The following is a 15,215-nucleotide window of genomic DNA, read 5'->3' as shown; positions in this document are numbered from 1 at the left end:
GAATCAAAAGATCTACTGAAAAATATTCGAGCAGATTCTAGATAAATAAGGAGCAGCCAAATCAGTAACCTTGCCCATCACAGAGTGAATCAAAAGGAAAAGGACTGAATAGCCTCGATTGAAAAGCCCACGTCTGCCAAAGAAGAAGAAGAAAGCGGTTCAAAAATTAAATATTAATCATTATGTAACTATTTTTAGTTTCAAAATAACAGCAAAGTATATCGTATTGAAAATATTTTTCTCTTTTATCTGAATCTTGAAGAATGAGCTACCTAGTGAACTAAAACAATGTTACTATAATTTCCTTCGTTTCCACTGCAAAAATCAATATTTTGTGTATATTTTATTAATTTACACTCGGCAACTTGGACAAAATTTATTTTAAATTTCAATCCCATACATTATTTACGAATAATTAAAATGTTAGTTTTGATCCAAAATATTGTAAAGACGCAGTAGAGAGAATCCACAACAATATTTTAACACACAACTTTTCATTCAGAATACAACCACCTAAAATATAATAAAGACCGAAGAAAGTAATTTTATGCTGTCTTCGTAGAATTATCACTGGTGCGAAAATATGATTATTTTGTTATTATTTTTTTAATTGGACACTCGTTTTCATACAACAAAAATGAAAGAGTACTACAAAAGAAAGAAATAAAAGAAATGAAAGAAAGAAATGAAAATGAAAAGAAATTTCTTTCAAAAGAAATTTCTTTCAAAAGAAATGAAAGAGCACTATGCTTTCTAGGACGAAAGACAATTCAATAAATACAAAAATAAAGAAGATCACGGACAGTTTTACCAAAAGGGGAGAAGAAGAGCTTCTTTCATATTCTTTTCAGAAAATTCAAAGGAATTTTTCAAATGGAAAAGGCATTGCGATACAGACATGAATTAACATTATTTTTTAATTCAGAACACACCTACAACATTTGGAAATCGTGGAGCAGGAGGGCTCTTAAGCCATTGCAGCAATGCAATGGCACTACCCCATTATCTGTATTTAAGTCCCTTATGGAGGATATTCCAAAAGGAAAATAAGAAAGAATTGCGGTTTACATATTATAAATATGCGAAGTACCTCTTACGGCTTCCACCATGGAAAAGTAACCGTATTGTGACAAGTCGGTATGGGATTATCGACCCTAATGAAGCGATCATAGCCCAGATCGTCAGATATAACTCCAATATTGTTACTCATCCTTGGGCAATTATTTTGAGGCAATAGTTTTTGTTTTTGTAGTTAGATGTCCATTTGTTCTTTATTTTTCTTGTTTTTGTGTATTCTTTTGTAGTGTGTTTTTGCTTTTTTATCTTATACTCCAACCGTTTCTTTTCATATTTCTTATTTCTTTTGATGGGAAATAAATATATACATACATATACACACAGCCTTTCCAGCCCCCATTTAACAAAAAGTAAGTTTTTCCCTGCATCGTAGACGAAAATGTCAAACAGTTTTACATGTTCCTTAGAATGCAAAACGGATCTTTCACCTTCACTTAGGTTTCAGTATTGTTACAATGCAAATGGAACCGTGCAACATATCCTGTTTGAAGGTAAATCAAGTCAGGAAACCTGGACTCTCTTAAAACAAAATCTGAGCCAGCTTGATATAGCTCCATGTTTCTAGTCATGGGCCTTCATAGCTTAACTAAAAAGAAAGAAAAAGGGAAAAGAAAGCTTTTCAAATAAAAGTAAGGGTTAAAAAGTGATACAATAAAAGGGAACTAAGAATCGCGAAAAGCGATAAAATTAGGATGCATTCAAACTGTTTCCTAAGAAGAGAACTTCAAATATAAAGATATGTTGAAACGTACAGGAGTAAAAATTCTCTTGGACTTAGATTATGCTGATAATTTAAGCATCCTAGATGAAAGTTTGAGCAAAATGAATGAACTTTAATGTTGAATGAGCATATCTGAAGGGTGATCCCCTATCCACCACTTGGGGATGCACTGAGTCGCCTGTGGTAGGCCTCTATTGAGAAATGACTCTACTAAGAAGTGACTTGAGTGATTGCCTCTACTGAGGTAATCACTAAAAAGAAATTGAAGTGAAATCCTGGTTGTTATTGTCATTTCGTTGTTTTATGTGACTAATTAAAAAAGCTTTTTCCTCAAAACAGGTTTTTCAAAGAAAAGTAAAGAGCTCCTTTGAGCCAAGAATGAGCAAAAATAAAGCCAAATAATCTTCCAGGCGCAAAACTATCACCGTCAATAAATAAATGAAACTCAAAACAAACAGAAATTACAGAAAATAGCCAAGTCAAACTCAAACGTACCCTTGTCTGAGGGTAAAAACTTCTGACGAAGGAGAAGGAGGATAGCCCCTTTAATGTTCACTGGACAGGGCTCATCGGCGTATGGACATGTCCCGTCAGTCACATTCCCCGCCGCAATGGGTTCAATTGCTGGTGTTACCGCTCGCCAAAAGGATGCACTATCGGTAGTAGATACAATTGGCCCCTGCTAGGGACAGAGAGGAGCGGCTTACAATTATTACGAAAAAAGCCAAGAAACCCCTTCTCTAGTTTTATTGATGAAAATGAACAAGAGATCAGATATGAGAACCAGTGCTACCGCGTCCGGGGTATCCAACGGCCATGCATTAAGAACTACCGCGCCCGGGGCAGCCAACGACTTGACGACCGTAAAACGCGGATATATCTACGTTAGAAACTCCAAATCTGGAGACCATTTTTTCTCCAAAAATAACTATGTCAATAGGTAACCTCAACACTAGAACCCTCGTCAAACATGGAAAAACAAACTTACTCATGAGAGAGAAAATTAAATAAAGATAACTAGTTTTTTTTAACTGCAACTAAGGAGTGACATTAAAACTTCAAACGAACAGAAATTGATCCGTATATGAAAGGGGTTGTCCCTTCCTCAACACCTCGCTCTTTAAGCTAATTTTTTTTTTTATTGTTTTAAAAAGTAGAGTTGTGACAGAGTCAAACTTTAAATATAAGAAGACAGAAGCCGAGTCATGACTGGAGAAGGACTTACCGGAGGCTTCGAAACCTCTACTAGAATGTTAAAAGGCTATCTACTATCATCGGACTTGTTCAATCTCTTTCTATATGCAGCCCTTTCACTCGTAGACAACCCGTCCAGCACCCTTATTGAAGGAATAGTAATAGATAGACTAGCACATGCCGATAACACAGACCTAATAGCCGAGTCTGTTCAAGACCTTCAATCCCAGGTTTACAGCATTCAATCGTCTACTAACATCTTCGGGATGGCCATCATCATCTCAAAAACGAAAGAAATGTGCTGCTCACGCAAACCCGATTCACAGGTAAATCTCAGTCTTCAGCTTGGTGGAGGTATCATTGAGTGGGTGGAAGATTTCACCTACCTAGGGAGCCTACTTACTTCTGATAACAACCAGCTCAAAGATTTCAAGAGACGCCTGAGACTTGCCAACTCCAGTTTTAAATCCCTGACGCCCATCTAAAGGAACAAGAATTTATCAACAATTCTTAAAACAAGACTTTTCTACTCCTTCATTACTCCGATTGCCATCTATGCCTGTGATTCCTGGACGCTTAAAACTGACGATCAAACAAGAAGAGAAACAAAGAAAAAATGTTGATTGACTCATTTGGGGTCTCACGAATCGATATCACCAATTTTTGTCTTAGTATTTTTAACCCTCATGTTTATTTCCAGCATACGTAGCCAGCAAATTTCAAGCCGATGGGAAGAGATTTGGGTGTCATGAATCAATACAACCAAACTTTTTTCAGCGTTTTCTAATAAAGTTATAGGTGACCTAACTCAAAACGAAATTGTATTTCTGTTATTCAAGGGCTTGGTCAAAGAACTTTGTCTCAAACTATTATCTCGAAAAAACCATAAGAGCATGAAAAAACCTTTAGGGCACAAGACACAAGGCAGAAAAATACAGTCCACACCAAAAGGAGCAGAGCTAGAATTAGTTGTTTTTTTTCTAGAGGGTGGGTGAATGTAGACTATGCCGCCCCCTACTGCACCATCAATACCGTAAACATTACAGTTTTGCCGAAAAATATACAATTTAAGCTTATTTAGCTGCCCCCGGCGTGCCATTCGGGCGCTTGCCCCCTCTAACCCCCGCTTCTGGCCCTGAAGAGGAGTTACCAGACTTGTAATATTTCCAATCAGCCCAGAAAAAAAGGTATTGGACTATGTATATTTAATACCAAGCCAAAAGAAAGAAGCTCCCTGATTTGAAACATTTTCAACTATCTCAGGTTGTAAAGGGTTACAAAGCTTTAAGTATTTTAGAATATTTTTGATCGGTTCAGGCTGAAAGAAGTTATTATTATCACGGGCTGGCTCACCATATCGAGTCGAGGCTCTGACTACAAATACCCGTTGCCTCCAGCTGTTATAAGAAAATAAATTTTCAGACTCCGAACATTTTTTATCAGACTCGACATGTTTTTAATTAGCCTAGAACAAACGGAATAGTCTTGGTATATTTTTGATCAGTCTAAGTCAAAAGCAATCATTATATCATGGGTGGACTCACCATACCGAATCGAGTTTCAGGCCAAAAATGCCCATTGCCACCTGCCGTAAAAAGAAAAAAAGTTAAAGGACCTGGAACAATTTTTATCAGCCAAAACCAATGCGGGTCACCACTCTCGGCATATTTTCAATCAGCCTGAACAATAGAATTTACGGGCAAAAGTAATTTCAATTAGTCCAGACAAAAAGAAGATATTGAGCTTGGAATATTTTGATCTAATCTGAGAAGAGAAGTTATAGGACTTGGTACATTTGTGATGATAGTGAAACCCACCCTGGGGTCCCCAACCCAGACCAAAAGATATTCTGGACTCAAACTATTAAATTTTAGGGGGTGTGAAAGGTCGGAAATTTTGTCGGTACTGGAACAAAAGCAGGCGAAACTGAATTAAAATACTGGTTTAATCCTGATTCGATGCAAGCCGGGGATTCGACCTATTGGTAGTTTTGCTGGATAATTGAGAAGTAAGGTTGTTTCTGAGAGTAGCAGTGACCACGCTGCATATCTTGTTTAAAAGGTAACGATTGAGGACATAGGCGTCCAGGAATGGACTGAATATTGTTGTTATGCATAATGTTTTTTTAATTGACAATAAGCCCCATTGATTGATTGAAAGGTAGGGGGGATTTGGCGTCTTCTATCAATACAGAACTTAAAAATTAGCTTTAAGAATTTTCTAGAGAAAGACTAGGAACCCCGTAGCACCCCATCTGTGCTGAAAACTAGGAAAACTGCAATCTTGTGCAACCAGGGTTGTTAGGACCAATTTGAGGGAGGAAGGAATCCTTCTTGCCCCTTTGTGTGCAGATATATAGTAGTCACATTTTGACTACCTAAAAACAAGAAAACTGCCTTTTTGTGCAACCAGGGTTGTAAGAACCAATTTGAGGGAGGAGGGAATCCTTCTTGCCCCTTTGTGTGCAGATATATGGTAGTCCAATTGGACTAGGAAACTAGCCCAATAGTGAAGTTTCGTACTTTTCTCCCTAGAAATAACCCACTAAGAAGGAAAACTGAGACAGTAAATCGTACAAAGTGACACACTTTCGGTGAGACAGCAACTCGTATTGTAGTAATTCTTTGCGCGAGAGCTTTGGCAGTACTTTTTTTGCGGTAATGCTTTAGGACAGACTCAAACTATTTAAAAAAGTTTCAATGAACATTAACAGGGTTTTTTTCACCTCTGTATGGAATTAAATAAAAAAAAAAAGTTTTTTTTAGCTGAAAGTAAGGAGCAACATTAAAACTTAAAACGGACAGAAATTACTTCGTATATGAAAGGGGCTGCTTCCTCATCAACGCCCCGCTCTTTACGCTAAAGTTTGACTCTTTCTCTCAACTCTGCTTTTTAAAACAGTAAAAAAACTTTAGCGCAAAGAGCGGGGCGTTGATGAGGAAGCAGCCCCTTTCATATACGAAGTAATTTCTGTTTTGATTTTGGCTCTACGCAGAGGAATAATTAACACGAAATTTGCAAGTTTTTTTTTTTGGCTAATTGGCTTTCTCATAGTTTTGATCGAGTGATTTTGAGAAAAAAAGGAACGGTGGAGGAAGCCTAGTTGCCCTGCGATTTTTTGGTTACTTAAAAAGACAACTAGAACTTTTAATTTTTTATGAATGTTTTTATTAGTAAAAGATAAACGTATTAGCTTACGTAACGAACTTTTGTAATCTCATGTTTTTATTACATAAATGAGGGGTTCACCCCCTCGTCAGTACCTCGCTCTTTACACTAAAGATCAAATTTTGTCCCAATTCATTAAGAATGACCCCTGAATCACAAAAGCCGTAGAATAAATAGTTGAAATCACTAGAAATACTTTAGCGTCAAGAGCGAGGTATTAGGAGGAGGTGAGCCCCTCATATGCGTAATATTTCTGTTCGTTTGAAGTTTAAATGCTACTCCTTACTTCCAGTTGAAAAAACTTTTCATATTTATTTTTTCATTGTTTTTTTTTTTTTTTAAATAATGCTAGAATCCTGCGCTCCCTTCATGGAAATTTTCTTCCCCCATGACAAATTCCTCGATGGAAAGTTCCCCCAACATATCCCCCTCTTGTCAACCCCTCCCCCAACCAAAAAATCCCTCTGAAAACGTCTGTAAACTTCCCAATAAGCATTACTATATGTAAGCACTGGTCAAAGTTTGTAACTTGTAGCCCCTAACACGGGGACTGTGGGGGAGTAAGTCGTCCCCAAAGACATAGTTATAAGGTTTTTCGACTACGATGAATAAAATGGCTATCTCAGAATTTTGATCCGTTGACTTTGGGAAAACAATTAGCGTGGGAGGGGGCCTAGGTGCCCTCCAATTTTTTTGGTCACTTAAAAAGGACACAAGAATTTTTCATTTCCATTAGAAAGAGCCCTCTCGCAAGATTATAGGACCACTGGGTCGATACGATCACCCCTGAAAAAAAAAAAAAAAAAAAAAAAAAACACTCATCCGTGATCTGCCTTCTGGCAAAAAATACAAAATTCCACATTTCTGTAGATAAGAACTTGAAACTTCTACAATAAGGTTCTCTGATACGCTGAATCTGATGGTGTGATTTTCGTTAAGATTGTATTACTTTTAGGGGGTGTTTTTTTTACCCCCTATTTTTTAAAATGAGGCAAATTTTCTCAGGCTCGTAACTTTTAATGGGTAAGACTAAACTTGATGAAACTTATATATTTAAAATCAGCATTAAAATGCGATTCTTTTGACGTAGCTATTGGTATCAAAATTCCATTTTTTAGAGTTTTGGTTACTATTGAGCCGGGTGGCTCCACAAACTGTTTGATTAAGACCTTCCACCTTTTAAAGACTAACTTTTTCGGAGAAACTTCTAAAATATAATTTCTCAAGATTTGAATTTTCCGTTTCTGCAGTTAAAGTGTGATGTTAAAAACAAGAAATAAGCAAATTTTTTTTGTAGTTCTGGCACTTAAATTTTTAAGCAAGAATAAAATTGAGCATTCTGATTCAGAATATCCTTGTTCACCGAAGAGTTGGAAATGGATGGGGTTATCTCTTCATATATTTTCAGTGCATGTTTATTCAGCGTTCTTTCAAGGATTCTCCTACTTGTTTTAGACATACATGTGTTTTAAGAGGATATACAGTATTACCATGCTTACAGTTTTGCTGTTTACCCATAAACACGATTTACATAGACACATTGTTTTACTGTGTTTACAGTTTAATATTAACGCAGACACACGTTTTAAATGGATGCATAGGTTTAGTGTTTACACATACAAATGTTTTACAGGAATATACACTTTCACTGGGTGTTACAGTTTTCCGTAGGCAATTTCCAGAGAAATTGCCTACGGATTGTTCTGGGTACCCGGCTGACTGACCGTATTTCAAACAGTAGGTTGTACGAAAAGTGTGGTTCAATCCCGCTTTCTGGGGCTATAATGAAAGAAAGGTTGAGATGGCTAGGCCACGTTCTACGGATGAAGGATGACAGATTACCGAAGATTGTCCTTTTTGGCCAACCGTCTGGGGCTACACGGAAAGCAGGTCGTCCTTGTCTGGGTTGGGAGGATGTCATAAATAAGGATTTAAAGGAAATGGGAACTTCCTGGGAGGGTGTAAAGAGGGAGGCTTTAAATAGATTAGGTTGGAGGAGGAGCGTGCGTAGCTGTGTTGGCCTCAGGCGGCTTGGTGCTGCAGTGAGTTATTAGTAGTAGTAGTAGTAGTAGTAGTTACAGTTTTACTGTGTTTACGGTTTTACTGATTACAAATTCAAATGTTTTACATGGATACGCAGTTATACTGTGTTTACAGTAATACTATGTATACTCGTCTTACGAAGTACGGGGATGCACATATTTACAGGATATCCTACTGGTTTTTAGACATTTCCTATCCTGGACACGCTTACGACTCCCTACTTATTAGTCGGATGTAAGTTGGCATAGTACAGAGTATTAATAAGGTTCCTTCTTGTCTTGGAAGAATTAGTCTGTCGCTGAATACTGCTAAACGTTAATATTTGTCGTTTAATGAGCATCTAGGTACTGATGATTTGTACTGCCATCTTTGTTTTAGCGTGTTCCTAGTCTACAGTTACTTGGAATCTCGCTATTCACTTCAGTTTCAGCTTTATGACGTGAAACTATATCTTGTATCAAATATGAATTTAAAATAGGGTAGACTAAGATTTTCACAAACCATGGGCATCGTCGTAAGCACGGTCTCGTGACATTTTATCAGACGTTTCGTGAGCATGCTATACTTTTTGTGTTAAGACTTTACTATCTGTGTCGAGAAACTGATTTGAAGCTAATTCGTATTTGTTATTTTCGGTATTGCAAATTTCTTTTATATTTGCCAGGTTCTTACCAGAATAGAAAAAATATCAACTTGTTTGGTGCAATCAATCAATTTATTCAACCGATAAATTTACAACAAAAACACTTCAACATAGACTCCCCCGTAAGGCTCTATGGCCAGAAGAAAAAAACAAAATGAAACAAAACTACTAAAAAAAAAAAAAAAAAAGAATATTATTTTCAATATAGTGCATTACAACCATTCAAAAACTCAAAACACACATACACACACAAAAAAAAAACAATAATTAAAAGACCCAAACATTAAGAAATTTTAAGATCCCCCCCCCAAAAAAAAAAGATATAGGACTATCCAATAAATTAAAGAAAACCGAAAATTGCTAATGATAATATGCCATTTTTGTACTGTAGAGCGAACTCTGGTGCTTCCCAACGGTTGCAACCCGCATCACTACCTTATCTGGTTACTTAACACCGCGTAACTCTACAATGTCGTTGATTTCGTCGAAATGTCGCTGATCTGTATTGAATTACTCGTTTCTATTCTTACTATACACATTTTAATTTTGTATGTGGGTATAAATAAATATATATCTTACGCAAATATCGGCATTTTATAAATAAGTGTTACCTGCATCTGCTAATCCTAAAGGTTTTCCGAAAAAACTTGTACAGGCACTGAAGCTCACCAAGCTACACTCCATTGAGCTCAGCCTAACTGGAGTAGCCTTAGGCACTAAGATATTCTAAATAGGAGATAAACCTAACTGGGACAGACACTAACAAAAAAGAAACTGGCAGAGAGTTTATTTAGACTAGATAAAGAGAAAAATTAGTAAATAAACACGTTACTCCTATACCGATGCGTAGCAGAGGTTCCGTCAACAAATAAAAGAAGAAATATTATGAGAACAACGCATCTAAAAAACTATCTTCGATTAATTTTAACAAAGAAAAATCACCATTTGTAGTTTTATCCTATTAGTCATCCCCTAAAAACTACTCTGAGACAAATTCTGCTTTTACGAAACACAAAGGGTAAAACGAAATGGTGGAGGAATCAAAGCCAGAGGGGAGTTTTAAAAAATATTCGAAACTATACTTAAAAAGGCCAGAAAAAAAATTCAAAGAAGCCCCTATCTAAAACCTTCTGAACTCAGCAACATTGGACTAATTTTCATTTTTATCTTCTTTAATACTGTATAGCGCATTCAAATAGACTTTAGCAATATCTCCAATAATAGATCTATCTGGGACTTTTTGGGAGGAGCCATATATTCCAGCTGACCCAGTTGCTGGAACATCTGGGTCGTTCAGTAGCTCTTTGACCTCAGTACGCACAACATCGATAAGCCTGTCAATAACTTCATCACTCTTGTGGAAATGTGTAAGTGCAAGGTGAATGGCGGCTGGAAACTGCAGTGGGGCAAATTTAAATCCTTTGCTTGCGAGATTACTTTGAAGTCGATAAATGTCGAATACGTCGGAGCCGATCGCGACAACTGAGACTTCAGGCACGCCTAGAACGTGAATCCCTTCAATTTGGCGGAAAGCAGCCTCGAGACGACGGGCTTGACTAACTATCTTCCTTGCACTTTCTACATAGCCATTTACACCATATCGTAGCATCGTAGCCCAACAGGTGGCGATCGGACCACCAGCACGAGAGCCAGCAATTGTTGGAGAGGCATAAATTCCACCAGGCCAGTCAGTTGCAACGAAAAACTGTTCATCTCTGTATTTTGGATGCGAAAATAGAAGTACAGACGCACCTTTAGGTGTAAAACCGTACTTATGCGGATCAGCTGAAATACTGGTAACTCCTTTGACACGGAAATCAAATGGCTTAAGATCATATCCTGCTTGTGCCATAAAAGGAATTAAAAAACCACCAAGACATGCGTCAACATGAACAGGAATATCATATTTTAGGCCAAGTTGGGCTATCTCCTGAACTGGATCAATACAACCATGGGGAAAAGTGGGCGCGGACGCAACCAGCATACAAGTATTACGAGAAATAGCGCGGCGCATAGCCCTCATGTTACATTGCATTGTAGCGGGGTCGACGGGAACTTTCTTAATTCCCATTCTCAGCAACTCGGCAGCTTTGTCAAATCCAGCGTGAGCAGTTACAGGGATGACCATTTCAGGTCGCCTTATACCTAAAGAAAAGAAGAAAATTAGGTCAGAAGTATAAAGTTTTAGGATAAGTTCAGACAGTAGGTTATGGTAAATAAAACGTTAAAAATGAGGAAGTCCATAGTGCCTTTCTATCATACAAAAAACAAAAATTTTTGTGGAATGGAAACGGCTCATCGCTGTATTTTGATAAGAAAATAGAAATACATACGCTCCTTTACTCGTAGATTTTTGATGTTTTGATCGGTTCCTTTTTTATTGTATTTTTTTTTAATTTAGCTTCTTATCTTTACTGAATACTCTTGTTGGCTTGGCTCTTTGACAAGGTCCCTTCTCAGACATGTAGGTCTATGCCTACATGTCTGAGAGGGGAATATATAGTCTAATGTCGAAAAATCATCTGATTCTACGTAACCAGTTGTTTTTGCATGTAAGTAAAATGTTCTCTTGAGCAACAGACGGTGCAGTATTAAAACATAAAGCAATAAAGCTATTGCCCAACTCTATATAGTAACTGAGCCACCGCATCACAATTATAAAGTGAGGTGATAGACTGTTCGTCAATAAATTCTAAGATCACAATGAATTCACATAATAAGTTAAAAAGCTAGATATTTAAGTGTCATAGTTTAAGAAAGGGTGTGTTAACACAAGCGATGAGTGATGAGTTCCACAAGCCCCGGCCTGCTTGTTGAAGCGACGACTATTAAAATATTAAAACAAAAAATTCGTCGTCATTCTACGTTCTCTTTTCCGTGGGCAGAAATCACCCTTGTTTTGCTTTCCTAACTACTCATATATATATATATATATATATATATATATATATATATATATATATATATATATATATATATATATATATATATATATATTATTTTTATTTATAACTATTATAATTGATATATATTTTTGTTGACATTAAAATTCCATCAAATCATGATGTGAGATAAAAGCTGTTTGAAATAGCAGACTGTTAGAATATCAAAAGCACGTATGGGATATACTTTAAATGACAAGGCATGCTTTAGCAAAGTCTATACAATATCGTGTCTAGAAAGAGTTTAATGAAAGCAGAAACGAATATAAAAATTAATTAGTTACATAACATCCTAAAAATTAGGAAGTTATGTTAAGAAATCAGAAAAAAAACAATATAAACTGTTATTCATAATATATGTTATTCGTAAACTGTTATTCATAATAATTAATAATAAATAATTATTTAACTTTTTTAAAATAAATAAATATAAAAAATTAAATTATTTTTCTTTTTTATGTTCGTTTCTGTCAAACTTAATAGAATCTGAGCAAGTAAAAAACAGAGAAAAAGTTCTGCACAGTTCTGCACAAAGTTCTGCAATACTTTTGAGGAACTGAATTTCTGAATTTGATAATTAAATTAGAAAAAAATGTAAGAGCCCACAAAAACAATGGAAATCAGAAAGGATTTAGAGCCCTGGCGTAATTGATAACATGGTAATGGTAGTATGGACCAATTAGTTAACCGTCTTGGCCTCCAAAATGGTCATGAAAAAAACGTTTCAGTGATGCAGTGTCCACAATAATGACAAAATATCTAAAATCATAAGAGATAAAATCTCAACTTTAGGCGCACTGATAAAATATCTTGGTCTACAAAAATATGTTTCAGTTGAAAAAAGTTGCAGTATTTACACTAATGATAAAACATTTGACATCAAAATTGATAACAGGATCACAGAAAATGTCGTATTGATATCAAAATGGTCATAGAGAACGTCAAATTGTTTGCACTAATGAAATAATATCTGGAATCGGAATTGGTGACATGACAATTCCTGATATAGTGATAAACCCCCTTGGCCTACAAAAAAGGTCATGGTAAAACGTTGGAACTTTGTAGCTGAAAAACATTGCAGTGTTTGCACTAACAAAAAGATATCTGCAGTCAAAACAAAAATTTTCTGTCTAAGTATGTTACATGGCAACGTCGTTGAGATTGATTATTATGACGTCGGAAAAAGGCAGTATAACTACTTGATAAGAATGTAGATTAATTCAAACATTTTGGAAAACAAGGCTTCCCTGCCAGCCCCACGCTCTGCATACAGAGTTGCCATATCCTGTGCAGCAGCTGACAACCAACCAAAAAAAGTACCAGTTTTGACTTATCATTTCTTTTTAGCATTTTTTTTTCGACCATTTGATTTTAGAAATAAATCTCGATGGCTACTTTTCAGTTATTTCTCCAGGTTACAAAGTTTGGCTAAAAGAGGAGATACGCCAAAAGCATTCTTCTTTAGATAATTTATAAAAACACAAAAGAGATTGATGATGATTAAAAGCGACTTCTTAATGTGATTAAATTTAATTACCCCCGTAATTACAATTACGTAATTGTAATTACAATTTACGTATTTGTAATTGTAATTACAAATTACGTAATTGTAATTAAATGTAATATAGACATTACCCCTGACTAATAGACATTATCCCCGACTAATATAGACATTAACCTCGACTAATATAGACATTACCTTAGACTAATATAGACATTACCACCGACTAATATAGACATTACCCACGAATAATATAGACATTATCCCCGGCTAATATAAACATTACCCTCGACTAATATAGACATTAAAACCGACTAATATAGACCCGACTAATATAGACATTACCCCCCTCCCCCTCCCCCACTAATATAAACATTATTTCTTCATCTCTATACAGCCTCATTTCTATTAAGCAACATTTCTCTCTTTTTAAGGTTGGGAAGAGTGCAAAATAAAACCTTGTAAAATTAAAAAGAGAAAAACTGTAGCAAAAATTCGGTTGTCCGAATTTAATTATTAAATCAATATTTAATTATTTAATTATTTAATAATTAAATTAATTAATTTAATTATTATATTAATAATTAATCAATTATTTAATTATTAATTATTAAATTATTTAATTATTAAATTATTTAATTATTAATTATTTAATTAATTATTAATTATTTAAAATCAATAAAATTTAATAAACTTTATTAAAAATTTCACATAATAATAACTTAACAATTTAATGTTAATGAATAATTAATAAAATAATAATATAACAAAAGTAAGTTAGATATTGAATTTTGAGGTTTGAGGCACGGTAGCATAATGTTCACTGAACAGTAACAGGCCGCAGAAACATACTTGCACCCAGATATGTGGAAAATTCAAGTGCCAAGAAGCTAGTTAAAAGATTAGACTTTTTACCTTTATGTTAGACTTGGCACTATAGATTCTATATCTTTAACCATGGCAATAACTTGAAAACAAGTTTAACTTCTTATATTCTGTCATTATATATGTTACCATGAATGTCCAAAATCTGATTAATGTCGATATTCACCGGTGAATGTCCCAAATTCCTTTTTCCCTGGTTGGATTCAATTAGCTTTGCAAGTCAGCTTTTTCAGTCTTATGCAAGCTATGATGGTAAAAATTAAAGTTAGATTAGATTATGTTAGTTTAGGTTAGGTTAATTTTGGTTATAAATACCAGAAACGGGTTGAAACCTAGGCTAACCTAACCTGATCAAACTTAATATAACCTAACCTCTCATCATCAAGCCTTGCATTATATTGAAAAGATTGACTGGCAACGCTGACTAAATGCAAGGAGAAAAAACTGTCTTTCGGACATTCATCGGTGAATGTCGATATTCATGAATATCGAACATTCACGGTAACATATACACAACAGAGTTACCCAGCACTGCGGAACGACTGCACTGCAGTACCTATCTGCACGTTAATTTTGTATCGAGAGTGCGATAATGTTCAGGCTTGGGCCTTGACATCTATATCTCTATACAGAAATATAGATACATCTCTAGGTCAAATGTTTACATATAGATGACCATTTACTGAAACTAAACGCAAAATCAGCAATGCTTAATAGTTCAAGGAATTGAGACAACAAAATACATCTGGAAATACGAAGTATGCGACTAACCTATAGAAAATGATATCTAAGTGCCATACCTAGACTAAAAACATACCCAAATTCTTTACCCCTTAGATATTATTATCCTTTAACATGATTTCTTCTCATTCCTCACCCCATCACTCTTGAGAAACATCCTCCCTTAACCCTTTCAAATCCGAAAAATGATCTAATTCACCACTATATTCCCCGCATATTGGGCAGAAAAGGACATCTGTGTAAACCTAATTATTCCTTTTGTATTTTCTCCTTTTTACGAATGGAAATAGTTTCCTCTTG

The 15,215-nt window shown here is 35.5% G+C and overlaps 1 protein-coding gene across 2 annotated transcripts in view; it reads right to left on the bottom strand.

Moving 5' to 3' along the window:
* Positions 1-9,617: 9,617 nt before the first annotated feature.
* Positions 9,618-15,215, bottom strand: part of LOC136025845 (sphingosine-1-phosphate lyase-like) — a 55,442-nt gene continuing 49,844 nt past the window's right edge. For both annotated transcript variants that reach the window (XM_065701861.1, XM_065701862.1), the window contains exon 4: positions 9,618-10,991. In XM_065701861.1, coding sequence (XP_065557933.1) covers positions 9,997-10,991 — 995 coding nt within the window. In that variant the 3' untranslated portion in view covers positions 9,618-9,996. The remainder of the gene's footprint in view (positions 10,992-15,215) is intronic.

The sequence above is a fragment of the Artemia franciscana genome, chromosome 4 (assembly GCF_032884065.1).
Source record: "Artemia franciscana chromosome 4, ASM3288406v1, whole genome shotgun sequence".
NCBI classification, from domain to species: domain Eukaryota; kingdom Metazoa; phylum Arthropoda; class Branchiopoda; order Anostraca; family Artemiidae; genus Artemia; species Artemia franciscana.
This window is presented reverse-complemented; position numbering and strand designations above follow the sequence as displayed.